This window comes from Vigna angularis, chromosome 1, assembly GCF_016808095.1.
Source record: "Vigna angularis cultivar LongXiaoDou No.4 chromosome 1, ASM1680809v1, whole genome shotgun sequence".
Taxonomy (NCBI): domain Eukaryota; kingdom Viridiplantae; phylum Streptophyta; class Magnoliopsida; order Fabales; family Fabaceae; genus Vigna; species Vigna angularis.
The window spans coordinates 51,360,967-51,382,913 of record NC_068970.1 but is presented as its reverse complement, the minus strand read 5'-3'; the positions used below and the strand labels follow the sequence as shown (position 1 = coordinate 51,382,913).

Below are 21,947 nucleotides of genomic sequence, written 5' to 3'. Positions count from 1 at the left end.
TCGATGAGTCCATCGAGGTAAGCAGGCGCCACTACACAAAATGATGATAACTTATATTAATAACTAAAATTATGAGGATAACACATAATCTATAAAAGCAAAATTAAATTTTATCTTACAGTTCGTTTTTTGGCTTCCATTGCACCTGCACTAACAAAACAACAATCCACACTCGTTAAATCATTACGGTTACTGAAACACCAAAACGCCAATATACAAAATAGAGTTAGGGTTCGGGCATTTTGACTTACAACAAAAACACAACCACAACAACAAGGGAAAATAACAATGCTCCACAGTCACGTCAAAGAGACGGAAGTCCACAACAATGTTATGACACGTTAAACGGAACCAGGCTTCTAACAAGAGAGAAGATACAAGGATAGATGACACAACGACAGTGATCAAAGAACTCAAGACCGAATTCCACAACACTTTCACCACACGCAACATGGCACTAGGGTTCGAACGAGAGAGAAGATAGAACGATAGATCACACAACAACAGAGATGAAAGAAGTCTAGAGGTGAGAGCAAAACTACGAAAACCAAAAGCGTGAAACCAAATTCGTAAACTTTCCCTTCCTATTTTGCCCTCTCACTGATAATTTCTCTCTTCTTTTTTTTAATTAAATTTGGTCAATGAAAAGACGTCACGTAGCGTTGTCAAATTGTTGGCAAATAGCTGTTGTCAAATAAACTTTTCTGTATATATGGTCACTTATCCTCATAATTCAAAAGATTCCTTGGAAAAACTATCAAGATCAATCAATTATGGAAGTTGTAACTGATATATTTAAAATTGCATATTTCTTTTGTTTCTTAAAACTTTTATTTTGTATTAAAAAAATTAAAAATATATAAATGAAGTGCATATCTTCACATAACTTTCTGATATGTTTATATAAATTTTAATAAAAAAAAATCATCTCTAATACCTTTAAACTACTAGTTAATTTAGCAAAATGTTTGCTAAATTTTCTATTTTATGGGGAAAACCTTTTTTGTATAAACAGACGTAGAATCGCTTTAATTAATGGCGACACTTTGTCACTATCTATAATTTGTAAACTCAAATACTATATAGAAAGAAACCTATAAAAAGTAGTTTAAGTTTATTTCTAAATATTCCCTCTAATAAAGGAGAGAGACATATTCCAAACATCCTGGTGGACATTAATTAAAGGTACCAAATTTATATGGACAGCCATTACCTTCCCTCTGATACAAATTAATCCTCACATTAAGATTTCCTTAATATATATAAATATAAAATTAAATATTAATACAATTATTAAATAGTATAAAGCATTAATTAAATACATACATATTCTCTAACATCAATCAAATATACAAAGTATTAATTAAATACATACATATCTCTAACATCAATCAAATATACAAAACATTAAATAGGTTAAACCCCTTTAGTTGTCCCTTCTTTTTCACAGTACGATCCACGTCTTTAAAATCACCAATTGAGTCCTAAATAGTGTTAATTTAAATTAATTGGCCCCTGCCGTTAAATTAGGTTAATGGAGTTAAGTTTTGTTGACCTGAGATGTTTACGTGGCTAGCTTTTTTAAATGTGGCATTCACATAGTTCTGTACGTAGAATTTAAGAATATTTAATAATTTAAAATTAGGGATTTTTAATGTAAAATGTAATTAAGGTTTGTTGGTGGATTTTAAATTAACCCTAAACCCTAATTACATGGGGCAAAGCTATGCCGTCAGTGGTGCCGCCACCATAGTCTTGCCGCCAACCGTCTCACCGCCACGGCCAACCACCATGCTCATCTCGCCAGACCACCCAAAGCCATCACTTAACCTTAATCCGCGCCACTATCACGCCAACACCATTGTTGTTTATCTTCACAATCGTCGTAGAGACCACTCAACAGCCAACGAAATCGTTGCGAGAGACCTCCATCGCTAACCCCATCTTCCTTCAGCCTTCTTCAAGAACAACAAACCCTAAATCCCTAAATCGGAACAACAAAAAGTGGGGAAAGAAACTTGGAAAAGAAAGAAAAAAAAGCGAAGGAGAAAGAGATAGAAAAAGAGAATTCTTGTTGAAAACGACAACAAGGAATCGTACTTGAGAGGATCCTCCAAGAAGAACTTCAACTATGCAGCGTGCTGAGCAGAGGGCCACTCCAACGGGAATCTGCATGAACCCTCGTAGTCAAACCCCTACACGGGTAAACCCTCCAGCGACTGACCCGACAGCCTCTGCACTGCCGCACGACAGATCGCAGTTGCCCGACCGCAATCCCCAAGGCGCGACTCCAAGGCGTACAACGGGACCGACCCCGAAACCACCACCTTGTTGACGGATATGGAGCGTGGGAGAGGGATTTGATTGTGCTTTATCTTGGAGGCAGGGGAGTCGAGGAGCGTGGCGGGGCAGGGGCCAGGGGTGCGAGAGTCTTCGCGGAGGACAGTCTCCTCATCAGAGAGCTCATCGAGGGCGGCACAGGAGGCGAATCCGAAGAAGCCGACGAGGGAGATGGAGGCTGGATTTTTATGAATTGCCACGTATAAATGTCTCAAAATGCCACTTTTAAAAAAATTGACAAGTCAACTTCCAACCTCAAGCAAAAACATAACCCCTGTTAACCTAATTTAACGACAAGGACCCAATTGATTCAAATTAACACTAATTAGGACTCAATTGGAAATTTTAAAACGACGGGGATCAAACTGAAAAAACCTACATAAATAAGAACAACTAAAGGGATTTAATCAAATAAATATGGTTGATTAGACAGGAGAGGGTGATGAATACTTTTAAAATAATTAGAAAAAAAATAGTTCCAAAAATTTAAAAGAAAATGGAAAATTTTCATTTTATTGTGAGTGTTGCATGTCATCCTCAATTCTTTTTCAAATTAATAAACTTTTGTAATAATTTAAAAAATATTTTTTTTATTTGGATATTTAATCATCTTGTGTCCCTATAAACTATGTAATGTAGCATACGTTATTTATGCATTGATTTTGATATTATCTCCTTTAATAATCGGTTGTTTTATTTGTATTGTAAATATATTTTTGTACGTTAAAATATATAAATTTTACCTTAAAATAACATATGAATAGATACATTATAATACAATATATTAAATTAAAGTAAAGTTAAATTAACCAATATGAAAAGCATATATGTGCTTAAAGTCCAATTCGTGAGGAGCGTGTGCTTGTTAGTTTTCCCTTTGGTTCCAGATTTTGATTATAAAAGGCATGCACTAGTATGCTCCCTTCGCATCTATCACTGTTTCATTCTCCATTTTTTTCATCTAAAGCTTTTCTTTCTCTTCTCATTTTTCAATCCCACGTCTCTACAAAGTTCGTACCAGCTTTTACGAGGTACTCATGTTTCTCATTCCATTACCTCACTTTCTAATGAATGTTCAAAGTGAATACCGATTCACAATCACATCTTTCCATTCCATTTTTACCTTCGCCAATTTCTATGTTTTTTTCCAAATCTATCACTGGCTACGCGCATCCTTTTCTTTACCTGGATGGAAAGAAGAAAGAAAATTTGAGAAAATCCAAGGTTGAGACGAAAGAAAAAGAAATGTGAATCGTGTTGCTATTGTAATTTCTACGATCACATTCGTACACATTCTAGATCACTAACATTATGTCAATCTGGGATTCAAGACCTAAAGTATAATCATCGTGTTATTCTATCTCTGGACAAAAATATGATAATTTTGAATTTTAATTCTTATTTATAACTGTAGTTCCCTTTTTTTTTGTGAATTTTAACTTTTATGTTTAAAAGTCTTTAATTTTGATCAGATATTTAGTTTTACACGTGACTTTGAAACATATAACTTTCTAAGTGCGAGAGTGTGTATGTGTATGTAATAAATTTTATCATATATTATAATGATGGTTACTGTAATATATTCTGACATGACATCAGCTGGATTGGTTTTATACAGGTTTTTGTGTGGAGCCTTGCATCAGCTGACACTACTTGAAAGGAGAAACCTGTGATCGCAGCCATGTCTCCCCCCTCAGGGAACATCAATAACGGTTCTGAAAGGTATTGAACGATTAATTGCCTAATTTTTAATGAGTAAGACAATGATATATGAACTTGGTTCAATCATGTTTTTATGGTACAATCCTTTAATATTGGTGATTTTGAATGTGAGGTTTGGTCACCCTGCTTTTGTATCAGTGCTGCTGAGGTTAATTGGGATGAACTTGGATTTAATTTAGTTACCACAGATTACATGTATGTCATGAAATGTGCAAAAGGAGATAAGTTTTCAGAAGGATCACTGCTTCCTTATGGTAACATTGAGATCAGCCCTTCTTCTGGGATATTAAACTATGGACAGGTTCTTATGCCAGACAGCAGTGCTTAATGATTTATTAGATTTTATCAATAATAAGCATTGTGCAAAGAACTTGAAGCTAAGCCTCACAAATATGCAAACTTTGTGAATCTTCAGGGAATCTTTGAGGGGCTTAAGGCACACAGAACTGAAGATGGGCGTATACTTTTATTTCGACCAGATGAGAATGGTCTACGCATGAAGAGAGGGGCAGATAGAATGTGTATGCCATCCCCATCTGTTGACCAGTTTGTCAATGCTGTAAAGCAGACAGTTCTTGCCAACAAACGATGGGTATTCATTATTTTCTTCATCCTATTAATCTCTATGTTCTATGAAGCTGTTGAAAAACAAATTAAGCTTCAAATTGAAACAGGTGCCTCCTGTAGGAAAAGGGTCACTATATCTTAGGCCCTTGCTCATTGGAACAGGACCACTGTTAGGTTTGGCACCAGCTCCTGAGTATACTTTCCTTATTTACTGTTCTCCAGTTGGCAGTTACCACAAGGTCACCTTTGGATTTCCACATGTTTTACAATACAAGGAGAAAATTCTACTTACAACTTGTTGAAATTTCATATTCGAGAATATTTTCTTCTTGATTAATTAATGCAGGGTGCACTGAACTTAAAAGTGGAGGATAAACTATATCGAGCAATATCTGGGAGTGGAGGAACTGGAGGGATCAAAAGTGTCACCAATTATGCCCCTGTAAGCATGCACTACCGATACATCTATAAAACATGAAAAATGATACTTTTTCACACATAAATTTTTTATACTTATTTGACACTGTCTTTTCTTACCTATCTGTTCTGAATGGTTGATAATTTTACTTATCCCGAAATGAGAAGAAATCAAGTTAGAGGAAAAAGAACGTTAATCAAAACTTTGTTCCTGATTTATATGTCTTGATGAAAGTAATACAAATACAACAAAAAGCACGGTTATACTTAGACTGCTAAGTCAAATAATAGATCATACTAAAAGTTACCTCAGATTATAATTATGCTCTTGATAAAGTATATTATCCATATATGTTTTTGTGCCATAGGTTTATACTGCAATAACTGATGCAAAGGCCAATGGATTCTCCGATGTGTTGTTCTTGGACTCAGCAACAGGAAAATATATAGAGGAGGCATCATCATGCAACGTATTTGTTGTGAAGGTCTGAACATTATCTATTTGGGCATGCTATTAACAATTTATATATCCAAACCATGTGATAGTCTGAACAAAATTTGTTTAATTTAATCATATGAAGGGCAACACTGTCTCCACTCCTTCATTAGATGGAACCATCCTGCCTGGTATCACACGAAAATCCATCATTGAACTTGCCATTGATTTGGGTTATCAGGTATTAATTCATTTTCGTTCAATTATTCGAACGTATATTGATTAATCTTAATGGTTTCATTTTCTGCAAATTAACTTGCTTCTAGAAAATATACCTATTATGTTGGAGAATCTACCTTACCTATATTTCTACAAAGAAAAATGTTCTCAATATTGTATGCTTAGTTACTTACAGAGGGGGGCTTACTTGAATTATGTTCAGGTAATGGAACGTGCCGTATCAGTGGAGGAAATGCTAGTTGCTGACGAAATGTTCTGCACAGGAACTGCAGTGGTTGTTAACTCTGTTGCATCTGTCAGCTATAAGGAAACAACGTAAAAATTTCGCTTCAATTATTCTATTTCTTTTGTTTTCAATATATTACGTCAATTCAGATAATATGTACGCATTTTTTACACTTTTATATAGGATAAAATTATTTATTTTGTAATGATTATTTTCAAACTTAATCTTATTCATTAATATGATGATTTTTCAGTAGATGTCAACTATAAAAGTATAAAATTCAATTTTTTATACTAATAAGTATCATAATTCAACTATTTATTTAAAATATATTCTCTCTTATGTCTTTACCATTGACCAAATGCAGGAGGGATTACAAAACAGGGCCAGAAACATTGTCTGCAAAATTACGCAAAACACTGGTTGGAATTCAAACAGGGTGTCTTGAAGATACAAAGTCATGGACAGTCACAATCTCTTAAATGAAGATAACTTCTGTTTCATCCTAACAAGTTATTATTTGAAAGTCATTTTTTTAGTTTATTAATGTAATAAAGGTTTCTAGTTCTCTTATTGTAATAAAGGTTTGAAGTTCATCAACTGTGTAATTCTATTGTGCATTTTTTTCTCTCACATTTATTTGTTCCTTATTAGTTGTTATTAATAAATGAATACATTTTAGTTGTTTATGTTTCAACTGAAGGAATGGTGAATGGGTTAAAATGAAATGGAATGGACTGAAATGTAATATAATAAAACATTATCATTGTTTATAAATATCATATAATAAAATGAAGCATAAAGAATCCATCTCTATTCTTTTAAACTCGAGTAAAAGAAAGCAAATTTTGAAACTGGAGTAAAAGAAATCAAATAGAGGTAAAATTCACTGGTTCATATTATATTTCATTTTTATTTTACCAATTCAAATAACAAAAGTGAACCGAACAAAAGCAAAAAAGAAACTAAAAAATTAAAGTGAAGTGACAAGGAATGCAATAAAACAATAGAATTTTGTTTCGACAGTGAAATAACGTTAGGGTTAATCATTTCTCATTCGAGATATTGTCTACTTTGGAGTATGTACTCTGTTATGATTTTATCCTTAATAGGAGTCAGAGGATAAAAGGAGAAATGAGTATTTAAATTGTATTTGTCCTCGATTCCTAAACAATATGATACTATTGAAAGTGATAGGCACATAAGTCCCTTAATCGAGGTTTAAGAAAAATGATTGTTCATCCTCAATTGGGGGCTTATTTACCTCATGGTGGGTGCCACTATTCTGATCTGGAGGTGTTGTCCACTTTGGAGTTTGTGCTTTATTACAGTTTTGTCCTTAAAAGACATCTCATAGGGTTGAAGGAGGAAAGAGTATTTAAACTATCTTTGGTCTCGATTTCTAAACGATGTGAGACTATTAGGTGTGATAGGAACATAAGCCCCTCAGTCAAGATTTTAGGGGAATGATTGTTCAATCTCAATGGAAGGCTTAAGGGATTGATGGTTCATCTTGGAACCTCATTATCAATCCCACTATGGGCATATAATGTTCATACATGAGTGCGAAATTTGCCTTCTACATCATGTGCTTAACGTCAGACTACAAAATAGCCAACGTAAAAATTTATCCGGTGGCATTGTTGTAAATGAAATCACCTCTTAGACGTTGGCTATCTCCTCCACCAATGTCATATTCCCTTCAACGTCAGCTTTCTCTACCCACCGACATTATATCCTATGTATAACTATGTTGGAATTATTAAAAATTGAACCGAAAAAACGTTTGGCTACTAAAGTACCATTTTAAACGTTGAGGGCGAGTAGGCCGACGTATAAATGTGTTTAATTTAGTAAAATATTGAGTGTGAAAGTGAAAATCTAAACCCATTAAACGTCATATGCCCAAAAAATAGACATTTAATGGGTATAAGACATAGGACAACATTTGTGTCGATGTCATATGGACTCAAAAAGTTAAAAAAGCAATATTAGCCATATTGTTTCTTCATGCTCTATCTTCCAGGTGAACTAGGAGCTTTGTTAACAAGTGCGAGGAAGAACAAAAGTTGATTTTGGGTCATTTACCTCAAATGTATGTGTTTTCGATGTCTTGGTTTGAATTTTATTTTAGTTTTAATCAATTGATTTCGTGTTTTCATGCAGTGATGTTTTGAAGGAGAGTTGAAGCTTCCCCACTTCCAACAGTGGCGGCGAGGAGCTCGATACTAACCATCGGTGGCGACGACGAGTCTGTCACTCTCCATTGTTGGCAACGACTCCACTCTACTCTCTAATTGCGACAACGATCTTCGACCCTCCAACAAGGTTAGTTTCTTGGTTTACATATACATTGCAATGTACTAATTGGTTATTGGATATGGATTTTTAGTTTTCCTAATGTACTTTGTGTCTTGTTTCTTGTATGTGTCATTGGTTATGTTTGTCTTCTTCATTATTGTTTTTATGTTGGAAAATTTTTTTAGTTTGATTTTTGCCATTTTACTTTTTTATTAAATTTTTAAAATATTTGAGGTATGAAATGAAAGTTAAACACTAAGTGAAACTTAGTTCTCAATTAAGATTTAACACAAATAATTAAATTTTTAATGTTTGTATTAAATCTTAAATTGTCTTATTGGACAATTTAAAAGAGTTATTTTTCATAATTTGCTAGGATGAGTACGCTGAAGTTTATAGATAAATTTGAAAAAAAATTGGTTAAGATCATTTTGTATTATTCTTTGGATACATACTTGATTGTCAATTGACACCGACCTTTAACATAACCGACAATTTTCCCCTCCATTTTTCATTCATAGAAATTTGCATCTTGTAGTGCAGGTCGTGTCGCTTAGCGCATTAATGACAACCAAAATGGGTTTGGCGTCCAGGTGCACTAAGCGGCAGAACCTATACCGCTAAGTGCACATGAACGCAGGGTCCTCTTTTGGCCATCATTAATGAATGTCAATTTGGCTGAGGGTCGACGTCATTTGACATCGCTTTTTAGTCCGACATCAAATTGACGTCTTCGACTAAGACATCAAAGTTTGGATTGACGTCAAAGGTTGAAAATAATGGATGTCGAAATTCATTTTTGTAGTAGTGATATTGGGTTCGGATTCTAAATTTGACAAGACCTGTGGCAGAATCCTGAAGGCTTGTTTATCATGCAGGTTGGTCTAAATAGGGGAAGATTCATTTGCAAAAGACTCTCTAATGCTTAAGTAAGAGTTTCTTGGATTTGTTTAATGTATGAGTGAAAGTAAGAAGAGTGATTTAGTGAATGGTATGTTCCTATTCTAGCTCCTTATATGGAATTAGGAGAATACTAATGTTATTCTTGGGCATCTTGGTAATAATAGTTAATAATCAACTCATAAAGCATGGTTGCAACGTTTATATGTAATAAATGCTCATTCATTAGTAAAAACTGCTTAACTTTAATTAAAAGTTAAAAGCCTTTTTCTTGGATTGGGTATCGATATAAGTTGGGTATGTACATAAGTCTCCCAAGCTCGAAAGTTTTATCATGTGCAACAGACATTTTCGATTGATATTCGAACCAAATTTCATCTGAGTTATTGAGAAGGAGTGACAAACTTTATTATGGTGATGATCGACTTGTTTAGTCGAATTGACTTTTATATGCAGATGGGTTGCTAGCTGGCCATGCTTTGAATGACCAACTTTGATCAAAGTGACATATGTTGTTTACCCTTAAGGGTTATAGTTACTGATCTTGTAGAATCGTCTAGAGTGGCTTCATTATTTTGACATTCTTTTATCTTCTCAACCTGACTCATCAACTTGGTCACCTTACCCATCTTTTCTTTCTCCAGGTCACTAAGTTTCTAAGATAATTGGACCTTACTTACCTGAAGTGAAGAGTGGCTAACGAAGTGAAGGTTGAAGAAGTTCTTGTAGTTGAAGTCTCTTTACAGAGTACATCTTTAGCTTTATAAGTACAAGTTATAAGAGCAACCATGCCTAGATCTTTTGGACCAAGAACTAGAGACCTTATTTGCTTAAGGAGGATGATCAACGATTTAGTGTTTTTCAAGGCGTTATTCTTGAGCAAGTAAAAGAGCTTCAATTTCTTCGATTGTGGTGAACACAAGAGGTGATAGAAGTAACGAAGTTATTATAATCCTCGGATAAGCCATCAAAGATAGCTCAATGTGGTCCTCAAATGAAAGGGGTGCCCTAACAACTACAAGGTTGTCTACTATTTTCTTATATCAAGAAGATAAAATGACAAGGACATATCTTTCTTGGGAGTACAAAGTTGAACTTTAAGCTTTTTAATCTTTGCACCGTGAGACGCAAAATAAAGAAAGGAATGAGAGTTGTCATTGACACTAATAACTAGGAAACTATAAGTTAATCTTGTTGATCGAAATTGGCAAAAGCGGGATTTATAGTGCAACTGATTTAGTCTTCTAATGCGAGAAACTTGGTTTGAATTGATATTATAAAGGAAATGATTTTATTATAACTATAATATTAAAAGAGAAATATTTTTAAAGCATTGCTTTTAGGCTTAATACCACTTTTGGTCCCTATTTTAATCAACTTTGTTCAATGTGAGACTTACTTTTTTTTTCGTGTTAAATGTGATTCCAATTTTCGTAATTTATGTTCAATTTAATCATTTTTCATGACATTGTCTAAATCATTAACGCTAGATGAACCATGTATACTACATGTCAGTTCGTGATTTTTTTAATTTTTAAAAAATATAATTTTTTTATTAAATTTTTTTCAAATTTTTCTTAATTTTAGAAAGTTGTTTACATGTCAAGTCAATATTGTGACAATGTTAGTATCATAGGTTAAGTCAGTTTTAGTGTCATATGTCAAATCAGTATATATGTCATGTGTCACGTCAGTATCAAAGTCACATGTCAATGTTAATGTCATGTGTCAATATTAGTGTCATGAGTTAGTGTCTTGTATTCAATTCAATTTCATTTTTTTTTGTTCAATTTAATCCCAAATTTTGTTAATTCTTTTCAATTTAGTTCCAATTTTAAATTTTAGAAGGAAAATCTTCATTGTTTTTAAAATTAAATTAAAAATTCTTCATTCTATTTAAAATTAAAAGAATTTCATTATTTTAAAAATTAGAAGGATAATTCATCATTATTTTTAAAATTAAAATGAAAATTTTTCATTTTTCTTAATTTTAAAATTCTTCATTATTTTTAAAAGTAGAAGAAAAATTCTTCATTATTTTTAAAATTAGAAGGAAAATTATAATGTATTTCTAAAATTAGAAGCGAAATTTTAATTCATTTGTAAAATTAGATGAAAATTCTTTGTTATTTTTAAAAGTAGAAGAAAAATTCTTCATTATTTTTAAACCAACACTAACCCTACCTTTTACATGTAAAAAAAATCAAACATAAATCTAATGATTATATTCCAATAATATAAATAGATTTGGTTTAAAAATAATAATAGCAATATTTAATAAATATGTGAATTTTAATAAAAAATTAATTTAATCTTATTTTAGAAAGGGACAAAACTGAAACTAGATTGAGCAAAATTAACAAAAATTGAGATTTAATTGAACAAAATTATTGAAAATGTAGACTCGATTGAATATAAGATACAAACACGTGGCATTGACACTAACTCGTGATACTAACATTGACTTGACACATGATACTGATATTGACACATGACACAATATTGACTTACAGATGAACAACTTTTTTTTTAAATTAAGTAAAAATCTAAAATAAATAATGAAAAATTTTAAAAAAAATCATGTGGACAACAAATGTAGCACACACGTGGTTACATGTGGCACACACGGTTAATCTGATGAAAAAAGGTCAAATTGAACATAAATTACGAAAATTAGAATCACATTGACTACTCGAAAAAAATGAGTCTCACATTAAACAAAGTAGACGAAAATAGGGATTAAAAGTGGTATCAAGCCATTATGTTTATTAAGAAACCAATTTACCTCCTTTTTTTGTTCAAATGCAAATATTTTGTTCTACAATGATCCTATGAACTTACACTACAATGGAATGAAACGTTAATATATACATGCATAATCTATAAAAAAAAAGATAGTTAGATTAATTTATGTAAGAAGGGTTGTCAAAACATTCTATCTCTCCATGATTTTGTTAGATTGTTGCTCTGCTAAAAAGAAAGTGTGGCAAATTGATATACTTTGAAAATTTTGTTCCATCTTTTACATGGTATTTGGTTCAGTGGACCTATTATACAGGTAGATAGAATTTGATAAGAAAAACATGTTGATAAAAGAACTAATTTTGTTTATGTTTGTTTCAAACAATTTGAGTAGATTTGTGAGCGCAAAAATGAGAGAAAGCAAATGTCGATTCTCGCAGCTATGAATAAAGAAGGCAAGAAAGACAAGTTAGCAAATGTGACATTACACAATTTCCCTCCATTTTCATCAACTTTTGCTACTCTCTTTTCACCTCTACACCATGCAAGAAATTATGTCATGCACTAGACATAGAGTAAAGATTTATTCACTTTTAAATAAGGAGATAAATGAAGTTTTAGAAATCTCAATTAAAAAACCATAACAAAGGTGGTTAAATAGTTACATTTATCTTCATAGTACAGTTCTTATTGTCATTCATTTGTGAAAAAATTACTTCTACCTACGATACGTAAAGTTGGTGTTGTGTTGGAATCACACTCATAGAGTGTGATTTCATAAGGTAACCATGACTAGTGCTGATTTTGATGTACAAGAGAATTTATTTTGACATAAATATCAATAAGTTTGTTATTTTTTTTATTTTAAATATATATATATATATATATATATAATCACTCTTGTGTATTATGAGTTGTTCACCATACATAAAATTTAATCTTTTAGACTATTTTTAATTTTAAGTTTTAGTTTAATAAAGTGCTTATATCATTTCATCACATTCTTTACAAAGTAGATAAAATGAGTTAAAAAGTAAAATTATTAATTTGAATCATCAACTTATATCAATTGTTGTGTAAAAAGAGATAAAGATTTAGAGTTGGATTTATTGAGTTAAATATAAAAAAGAAAAAGTATATATACATTAGACAAAAAAAAATTTTTATCAAAGAAGGTTTTATTCCAACATCACTGAAAGAGAGGAATACTTAGAGAGAAAGTATACAACTTTTTTATTATTTAAAAAATAGCAAAAAAAAATTATGATACCTTGCATTTTCTTTCCTTGTATTTTTCCTCAAAAAGGAATAGAAGATAGAAAGCAAAACTCAACCAAATTAGGAAAGATTATAAGAATAAATCTAAAATTACGCCGTCTGTGGGGATCGAACCCACGACCACGTGGTTAAAAGCCACGCGCTCTACCACTGAGCTAAGACGGCTCACGTTATAAGATCTTCTCAAGAAGCTATTTATTAAATATTATAAACTTAATTGCTTTTTCTTTCTTTGCTTGAGCCATTATCATCTTAATCTGTATTCATATCGTTGGCATTTTAAGGTTAATTTCAATTTTCATCTTTAAAGACTATAATTATTCATTTTAAGTTATACTAATTTTATCATTACTTTTTTATATAATAACGAGTTGCATTTGAAAGTGTTGGTAATTTCTTTCAATGAATTTTGTGGTGTGTCCTATAAAAAGTTTATGTGACACTTATATATTAATTCGAGTTTTTAATGAATAATTCTATAGTTTCTAAAATATTAAACTATCTTTTGTAACATTTTTATTTCGTAGAAATTATATGTATATTTCATGTTGAATCTAATACTGTTATTATAATATATATACTAATGTTAGACGTCTCACTTATAAGTTGGTTTTATTTTAAAATTTTAATATATATTTTTATCTATAAATATTAAGTGTGGAAATAGAGAGAATTTGATATACATTGTCCGATAAACTCAAATCCCAATTAAAATATATTTTATTAATCGTATAAAATACTATCGCATTTTATAAATTTAAATATTTCTTATTAACAAATTTGTTTTTATTGAATGTTTAATATGTTTTTTATTTTCATTTAAGTATTTTATTGTTTAATTATTTTTATCAATATGATGACCTAACTAGTATATTATGTCTTTTTATGTAATTCTTTGATTGATTTGTATTAAAATTTTCAATTTACTCCAACTCATAAATCAATTTATTGTAAGGGAAATAAACAAATTGACTGATAGGTTAAAAAAAGAATGAAAATATAACAAATTAGTCTATAAGTTGAAAATAAAAATTAAATATGTTGTTTGACCACAAAATCAAACAAGAAATGATCAAAATAAATTTATTTAAAATAATTGAATAAAACTAAGTCAAACTTGTAAAACTTAACGAATTAAAAAAGAGGGTAAGTGTTGAAACTGAATGAAGTTTGAGTAGGTGGATAATGTAGCCGTTGGCGGCCGGACAAATATATATTCTTTTATCCCAACAATATCAAGGAACCTACAAAGTCACCAACTTTTCTTTTTCATCATAAAAAGGTCAATGTATTTTAAATATATATGTATTTATGAAGGGTTAAGATAAATTTATATATGTTGAAAAAGAGGGTAAGTGTTGAAATATCTTTCTATTATCCTTTAAATAACTATTATTTTAAATTAAAATAATTTTATTGTTTTATTCTTTTAATGTTATCTTTTTAATTAATATAATTACCTACAGTAAAGAAAACACATCTGACACGTGTTCTGACTAGTTTTATTAGTATGGTTTAAGCACAAAATTTTCAGGAAAGAAAAGTAATTGCGGAAACAAAATCTAATGGAGAAGTTTGATACGTATCATGTCAAACGAAGAGGATTTGTGGCATTTTAATATCAAAATAATTTCGAAAACAAAAACTAGTGAAGTCTTCTACGTCAAACAAAATTAAATGGGGATATTGATGTAAATATATTAATTTTTCGAAAATTGGAGAAGTTATTGCATGCTATATATATATATATATATATATATATATATATTATCATTGGAGACACAACTTCATTGCTTGCATCAACTTTTGCTCTCTGCTTTGCAGGAAAACCCCAGTTCCCAACCATGACTCTCCATTCTGTTTCAGGGAACTGTGAACGAAATTCAGAAAGGTACAATATCACATCAAATTTTCCATCAATTCAAACATGGTATTTTTCTTTTCTGTTTTTTATGATAATATTCCTCATTCTAACTCCTTAACTTTGTGTCTGAAAAAGCGGTGTTGATGTTGAAAACTGCACTGACATAAACTGGGATGAGCTTGGATTCAATCCAGTTCCGACAGATTTCATGTATGTCATGAAATGTGCAAAAGGAGACAACTTTGCTGAAGGATCCCTCGTTCCCTTTGGAAACATAGAGATCAACCCTTTTGCCACGATATTAAATTATGGACAGGTTAAAACAACACTGTACCTGCTTCAATTCATCAGCTTCTATCAATCATACAATGTTTGCACAATCCACATTAAGCATGTTCTGATCAAATTCTAGCTCAAGCCTCACAAATTACTGTAACTTTTCTTCAGGGAATCTTTGAGGGGCTTAAGGCATATAGAACTGAAGATGGGCACATAGTGCTGTTTAGACCAGAACAGAATGCCCAACGAATGAAGATAGGGGCAGACAGATTTTGCATGCCATCCCCATCCATTGATCAGTTCATTAACGCTGTAAAACAGACAGCTCTTGCCAACAAACGTTGGGTACTAATTTCTTCCTATTTATCTCCAAAGTTTAATGATGGTGACTAATCTGAAACAAGGTTTGAACCTTAATATAGTACATAAACTATTTACCTTTTCACTACTACTGCATAGAATACTTAACCAGTATAAAAATCTTCTATCTTTTTTTTTTTGTTTTTGTCTTTTCCCTGTAAGAAGTTGAAAAATAAGTTGAACTGATCTTCAAATATGAAACAGGTGCCTCCACTAGGGAAAGGATCGTTGTATATTAGGCCATTGCTCATGGGAACAGGAGCTTCTTTAAGCGTGGTTCCTGCACCAGAGTACACACTACTTGTTTATTGTTGTCCTGTCACTAACTACCACAAGGTCTGTTACAAAGAATCGATTTTATTATAGAGAAAATATTTAATGAAATTTCATATCAAGACTAAATTTCAATTTTATGACAGGGTGCACTGAACTTGAAAGTGGAGAGTAAGTTTTATCGAGCAATATCTGGCACTGGTGGAACCGGAGGGATCAAGAGTGTTACCAACTATGCCCCTGTAAGCATATCAATGCCATTGTACCACTTTTCTCTAATTTAGTGAAAGCGGGTCCATTTTGCTTATATATGCTGCTGGTAATACAAGAAATTGATGTACAGTTAGTCAGACAAAATCATAAGGCATATTATAATCCCTTAAACGAATTTCGCTCTTCATTGACTGTGTATATGCATTGTAGGTTTATGCTGCAACCACTGCAGCGAGGGCTGATGGATTCTCTGATGTCTTGTTCTTGGACTCTTCAACTGGAAAAAACATAGAAGAGGTTTCTGCATGCAATGTGTTTGTTGTGAAGGTAAACCAACAACCTTACTTTAATATTCCAGAATAGATTGTTATCAAGACACGTTATAGAATGAACAACAAAATATTATTGAAGAAAACAACATAATAAGATAACCCAATTTGATCTTTATTTGTACTTCACATTTTCCTTTTTATGTTGTGAAGGGTAATAGTATCTGCACTCCGGAAACAAATGGAGCCATTCTGCCTGGGATCACACGAAAATCCATCATTGAAATTGCCTTAGATTTGGGGTATCAGGTATTAATTTTTCGTAAGCTTTGAAATGCACCCTATTAATGATTTCGCAATATTTGTTCGGTTACTAAGAATACGAATACTTGAATTATGTTTCAGGTCATGGAACGTGCCATATCATTGGAGGAGATGCTAGATGCTGATGAAGTGTTCTGCACAGGAACTGCAGTTGTTGTCAACTCTGTTTCATCTGTAACCTTCACGGAAACAAGGTAAACTGTGTCCATGCTGATCATTAATTAATGCTCACTCTATTAAAATTTTATTTGTTATATGACGTGTGAGATTAAAAACATTGTTAAAAGAAAGTTCGATTTTTCAGTAGGAATTTGGTTACTGGTCCGTTATCTTTCCTAATATTCTTGAAAATTCCCAACAACTAATAATTGTTGTACTAACAAATTGCTGATAATACTGATAATGCAGAGTTGAATACAAAACTGGAGCAGAATCATTGTCCCAAAAACTGCGGAAAATACTAGTTGGAATTCAAACTGGGTCTATGGAAGACTCAAGGGGCTGGACAGTTCGAATAGATTGATCGATTTGCACAACTTGCCCTATGGCTTGACTCGGATTTTTAGCTATGCGGATATGCACGAAACGTGCCTCACTTCTATTTTCTTTCTTTTTTTTTCTTTCCTTTTCCCCTCCCAATACGATGTTGACTCGGATGTATTATTGGGAGAGGAAAATATATTGAAAATAAATGAAAAGAATAACTATTTTGCACAATATAATAAAAATAAAAAGAACTTCATCATACTTCATCTTTTTGATAGGTTTCTAATAACTTAATATTCCAACTACTGGTATTAGTTTTGCTCGCCTTAGTTGCACGTCAATTTGCCAGGAAATCACAATACTCATTTTTTTTTTGGTACATTTAGACTTTGAAGTGTGTATAATCTTAAATCTTAAATGTCGCCTTTCTAGCTTTTTAGAAGCATTCGTTAACGCTGACGACATTCTAATGCGATTGAGTAGACAAAAAAATTGAAGGCCTGATTCGACAGTGTATTTATTCATCTCATCGATCCTCAAAAATAACTTTTGGTTACACATGAGAAAAGAAAAAATGCAATATACTAATGAGAAAAGCATGCCAGCTAACGAAAGATGAAGAAGTTAAAGACAATCGTTATGAACAATGTCAGTCTCTTTTTCTAACAAATATAGATAAATAACTACTTTATCAAACTTCTACGCTTGATACTTCTTACTATTCAGAAGCTCTATGAACAAATCATTCCAGGTATCTGTAATTCCAGGTAAGCACCAGTGCATGCAATCATCATGTTTTTTCCCTCCAGCTGAAGCAGGGTGTGCATCAGCCCTGAACTCACTCATGTGAGTGATGTCCAAAATAATGAAATCAGACCCCTCGAGAGCCTTATAGAGGTGATCATTCACAAGCCGAGTCTCCACATTTGTCCCATTATTCTTCACGGAGAAAAGTTCTTCTACCTAAAAGAGCAACAAGCAACAAAACTTCCTAGGTCAACTTACTAGTAACAATTTAGCATGAAATTATCACATCACGTATGTCACTCATTGGATGACTGTTCTAGTAAAAACATGCTTAAAAAGATAATTGACTAAATGAACCACCTGCTCTATCGACAAAGGTCCATCCCTTAGACAGGAACCACCCTGATCCCAATCTCCTCCTTCAAAGTGTCTGGGTGATTGAGTACGAAAAAATTTTACTGCACCAGGCCGTGCATTTTTCTCCACATACTTTATCTGCAAACAAACCACTTTCTATTAAATATGCTGATCAATCACATACCCACTTAAACTAGGTGTAATTTCGTAAGTGGATTGGTGAAAGTATAAGGGATCAGACTAATGTAGAAAATCTTCTAAAAGTAATCATGACAGTTTTACAACTCAATCCTGAACACTTCATCCATATATGAAACTCAGACCCATACATTGATGGGTAAAAGCATTATGGAACTAAACATACAGAGTTCAGCATGAGCAAACGCACTAAAGTCAGTTAACAAGATACCACGTACGTAATTGTTTCATACTTACGTTAACTTAGAGCCATAAATTACAGAAGTTCCTATTTCCTACTACTTCCACTACCATTATAGTGTAATAAAAAGTAAAGACATTACCATGTGCTCCAAAACCATATCCAGGCCTTGATCTGGACGTATTGGAGGGATTACCGGCTGGTCATTCTTGAAGAAAAGCATGGGGAACTTAACAGGGTCAAATTTTGAAGGGGCCCACCACCTGTTTACACAAACCAGATAAAAAAAACTAATATCCTCTCGTATACTTTTAGTTTTCCAAAGAACAGTAATAGCACCAGCTTATACAAAGGAAAGTGAGGAGCAAGCAGTAAAAAACATAAAACTCAAAAGGTATTCTTCAATTGTTGAATTACCAGCAACAACTCCGGAATCAACTCAACCCAAACAAAAGAAAATAACAACCAAGCAGATACATGAAAGACATTAACGTATACGCATTGCTTAAAAGAAACCAGATAAAAGTCATGGGCACTGATGAAACCAGATAATAAAACTGACACAGATACAGCTTAAGCCTTGCAACCCATTGAGGAAATTCAAAAATCAAGTAAATGCACACACAAGAAGACATTCCAATGTAACAAGACAAAATCATAGGACAAAAACATACTTCTTTCCCACTCATTATTTTCAAAGATCAAATAACGAATGGGAAAGTGCTACAAATTGCAATATATGCCCCATTTACAGAAAGAGACTATAGAAACATTCTAGTATTACCAGTGTCCCGTGTTAAAAATTAAAATATCGTGGAAACTCAGAGCCTTTGCCCACGTGCTGTCTGGAACATCAACATCAACTCTATATCCCTCTTTGAATCCAAGAGTTTCTAAGGCACCACCTTTATCACTAGCGGACCAGCTGCATCAAACAGAAGAACAACATCAATAATAGTTAACAATGCTCAACAACTAGAACCATATAAGGGGAATTTATAAGTGTTTTTTCAAAATTTATTTGAGTTTATCCATGAAAATGGCTTATGACATGTTCATAAGTTCATTTTAGCTTGTTTCAATAATCTCTTCATACTAACTAGCGAAGACAACTTATATATGAAAACAATTTATCTCCATTTTGTCTTCAATTAAAAAACAACTTAACAGTCTACAATGGTCTTTTGTTACGAATAATGAAAGCAATGAGGTTAGGACCCAAGATAGTGAGGACATCTCCCCTGGGCTATGAGCAAACCATTCAACCAAGTTAACAACAGAATCAACCCAAAACAACCTTAAAGCGTCATGTTTGAAGATTTTTCTCACATGCTTCTCAACTTTTCCATTTCTACCTAATGTGAAAAACTTCACATTCACATTTGCAGTCGAACACTTGACACTAATTATATAACAGGACATAATATAACATAAACAATGACATCTGAAAAAATAATAATAAACCGAAAATCCTAGAATCCGTACATAAACACTTTCACATGAAAACTGCGCAATCCATGTCCTCGTATAGAAACAGCAGATCATTTGAAACAAGACCCAGAAGAAAACAGGCGTGAAAAACAGGAGAGGAAAGAGTAATGAATGAGAAAAACGCAAGCTTACCTACCATAACGAGCGAGAAGATTGGTACGGTGATAGGCGATGGTGAGATTGTAAGCGAGGAAGGTGAATCCACGGTCAGCCCCAGCGGGGCGCCACTTCTTGACTTGTCCCTCGGAGGCACTCTTGAGAGAGCAGAAGAGAGACACAAACATGTTCCTGTTGAGCGAGTCCCCGACAAACCCTGCACTGCTGAACACCCATTATTGACAATCCCAAACAAAAGAAGAGAGAGAAAGTGAGAAGGTATACCAATGGCGGTGTGAGTGTGAGCGCGGAGGAAGTTAAGGGGATGGAATTGGGGGAGATCGCAGTGGCGGGGCTGCCAGCGCCAGGTGGGGAGAAGAGGGGCGTTGGATTTGTTGGCGGAGAGGCAGTTCCAGCCCTTGAAGATCTCCTTGCAGGTGTGGTCGTAGGTTGGAATTCTGGGAGGATGACTGATCCATTTTCCGTCGGAGAAATTGCAGGAAGCTTGGGTGTGTTTGTGGAAGGTGGGAAGAGAATGGGCAATGGAAGGGGAGGAGGTGGTTCTGAATTGGGAGAGAAGGAGGAAGATGGAAGTGAAGCAGAGAAGAGAGAGAAGAGGAAAGAGAGGAACTTTCTTCTTGGGGCTTTGCGAATAAGCTTCCCTTGTGGCCATTCCAATGCCAGATGAGCTAACCTCCTTCATCCTTCTGCATCTCGCTTTTTCTTCTTTCTTCTCTCCAACTTTTGCAGTTGTTCAATTTCCTTGCCACACTTCTTCTTTCATAATCCTGTTTTTGGCATACACTCCATACATTCTCATGAAGTGAAAGTTATATATCCACAAGACATTATTAAATTTTAGGTTTACCTAAATTTTAATTACAACTTATTTTTAATTCAATTCTTCGTTAAATTTTGTTTTGTTAAGTATTTATTTGTATAAGTATTCTATCATTTAATCTTTAACTTGATGACATAATATAATTGTATGTTTCTTTCTTTCCTTTTTCTTAATATTTTTTTACTTATTGATTAATTCATTTTTCTCAAATAAAAACAAATTGATCATCAAAATAAAGAAATTGAAAAAAAAAATTGTTTAATAAGTCCAAAACATAATTATTGTTTTTACGAAAGTGAATATATTTTGTAAAGATTTTTCAAACTCTTAGTTAGGGATGACAATTTTACCCGTGGGCATAGTATCCGCGAGTAAAATCCACAGTGGGTAGTAACTATCCGCGGATATTTACTACCCGCGGATAACAGGTAGTGGGTATTTTAATACCCGCTTCTAAACGGGTCGGATACGGGTAGTATATTACTCGCTACCCGCAAAAAATTAAAAAAAATATAATTTATATATTTTTTAATTAAATTAATTAAAAATAAAATAAAATTATATTTTATTAGGTTAAATTTAATTAAAATTAATTTAATTTATATTTAATTTATATTATATTATATATATATATATAATTTTTTTTTGTAATTTTATTTAAATTTTATTTTAAATATGTATTAAATATTTTTTTTGCGGGTATCCGCGGGTACCCGCGGGTATTTTTTAAATGGGTACCCGACGGGTAGCGGATCGGGTAGCGGGTACAATTTTATCCGACGGGTCGGGTTGCAGGTAG

General features: G+C 32.8%; 3 protein-coding genes and 1 non-coding gene across 4 annotated transcripts; 2 read left to right on the top strand and 2 right to left on the bottom strand.

Annotated features, from left to right (window-relative positions):
• The first annotated feature begins 3,287 nt into the window (after positions 1 to 3,287).
• Positions 3,288 to 6,473, top strand: LOC108340103 (branched-chain-amino-acid aminotransferase 2, chloroplastic-like). Its single transcript, XM_017577332.2, has 10 exons — positions 3,288 to 3,371; positions 3,959 to 4,062; positions 4,201 to 4,363; positions 4,478 to 4,654; positions 4,737 to 4,868; positions 4,976 to 5,071; positions 5,415 to 5,531; positions 5,628 to 5,723; positions 5,925 to 6,037; positions 6,316 to 6,473. The coding sequence occupies exons 2-10, from the start codon at positions 4,022 to 4,024 to the stop codon at positions 6,428 to 6,430; spliced, it is 1,050 nt and encodes a 349-aa protein (XP_017432821.1). The 5' UTR covers positions 3,288 to 3,371; positions 3,959 to 4,021; the 3' UTR covers positions 6,431 to 6,473.
• A 6,789-nt stretch (positions 6,474 to 13,262) lies between these two features.
• On the bottom strand, positions 13,263 to 13,334 carry TRNAK-UUU (transfer RNA lysine (anticodon UUU)). The gene has a single exon. It is a non-coding gene; the product is annotated as a tRNA-Lys (tRNA).
• Positions 13,335 to 14,947: 1,613 nt separating this feature from the next.
• LOC108337002 (putative branched-chain-amino-acid aminotransferase 7) lies at positions 14,948 to 17,496 on the top strand. Its single transcript, XM_017573441.2, has 9 exons — positions 14,948 to 15,060; positions 15,169 to 15,349; positions 15,481 to 15,657; positions 15,877 to 16,008; positions 16,092 to 16,187; positions 16,369 to 16,485; positions 16,641 to 16,736; positions 16,833 to 16,945; positions 17,160 to 17,496. Exons 1-9 carry the CDS (start codon positions 15,014 to 15,016, stop codon positions 17,272 to 17,274), a joined length of 1,074 nt encoding a protein of 357 aa, XP_017428930.1. The 5' UTR covers positions 14,948 to 15,013; the 3' UTR covers positions 17,275 to 17,496.
• Positions 17,497 to 17,729: 233 nt separating this feature from the next.
• Positions 17,730 to 21,113, bottom strand: LOC108331217 (protein trichome birefringence-like 13). Its single transcript, XM_017565867.2, has 6 exons — positions 20,593 to 21,113; positions 20,344 to 20,524; positions 19,505 to 19,645; positions 18,863 to 18,983; positions 18,345 to 18,479; positions 17,730 to 18,200 (listed from the first exon to the last, which is right to left on the bottom strand). Exons 1-6 carry the CDS (start codon positions 21,008 to 21,010, stop codon positions 17,937 to 17,939), a joined length of 1,260 nt encoding a protein of 419 aa, XP_017421356.1. The 5' UTR covers positions 21,011 to 21,113; the 3' UTR covers positions 17,730 to 17,936.
• Between the last annotated feature and the right edge of the window lie 834 nt (positions 21,114 to 21,947).

What these genes read in the sequence shown, in the direction of transcription:
- LOC108340103 (XM_017577332.2), top strand. Translation starts at nt 4,022, where the DNA reads ATGTCTCCCCCCTCAGGGAACATCAATAACGGTTCTGAAAG. An exon ending in CAGTTGGCAGTTACCACAAG is followed by an intron (nt 4,869 to 4,975) that starts GTCACCTTTGGA and finishes TAATTAATGCAG; the next exon opens with GGTGCACTGAACTTAAAAGT. An exon ending in CCATTGATTTGGGTTATCAG is followed by an intron (nt 5,724 to 5,924) that starts GTATTAATTCAT and finishes AATTATGTTCAG; the next exon opens with GTAATGGAACGTGCCGTATC.
- LOC108337002 (XM_017573441.2), top strand. Translation starts at nt 15,014, where the DNA reads ATGACTCTCCATTCTGTTTCAGGGAACTGTGAACGAAATTCAGAAAG. An exon ending in TGTGAACGAAATTCAGAAAG is followed by an intron (nt 15,061 to 15,168) that starts GTACAATATCAC and finishes TGTCTGAAAAAG; the next exon opens with CGGTGTTGATGTTGAAAACT. An exon ending in CGATATTAAATTATGGACAG is followed by an intron (nt 15,350 to 15,480) that starts GTTAAAACAACA and finishes ACTTTTCTTCAG; the next exon opens with GGAATCTTTGAGGGGCTTAA.
- LOC108331217 (XM_017565867.2), bottom strand. Translation starts at nt 21,010, where the DNA reads ATGAAGGAGGTTAGCTCATCTGGCATTGGAATGGCCACAAGGGAAGCT. An exon ending in TCACACTCACACCGCCATTG is followed by an intron (nt 20,525 to 20,592) that starts GTATACCTTCTC and finishes TCAGCAGTGCAG; the next exon opens with GGTTTGTCGGGGACTCGCTC. An exon ending in ATATGGTTTTGGAGCACATG is followed by an intron (nt 18,480 to 18,862) that starts GTAATGTCTTTA and finishes GTTTGTTTGCAG; the next exon opens with ATAAAGTATGTGGAGAAAAA.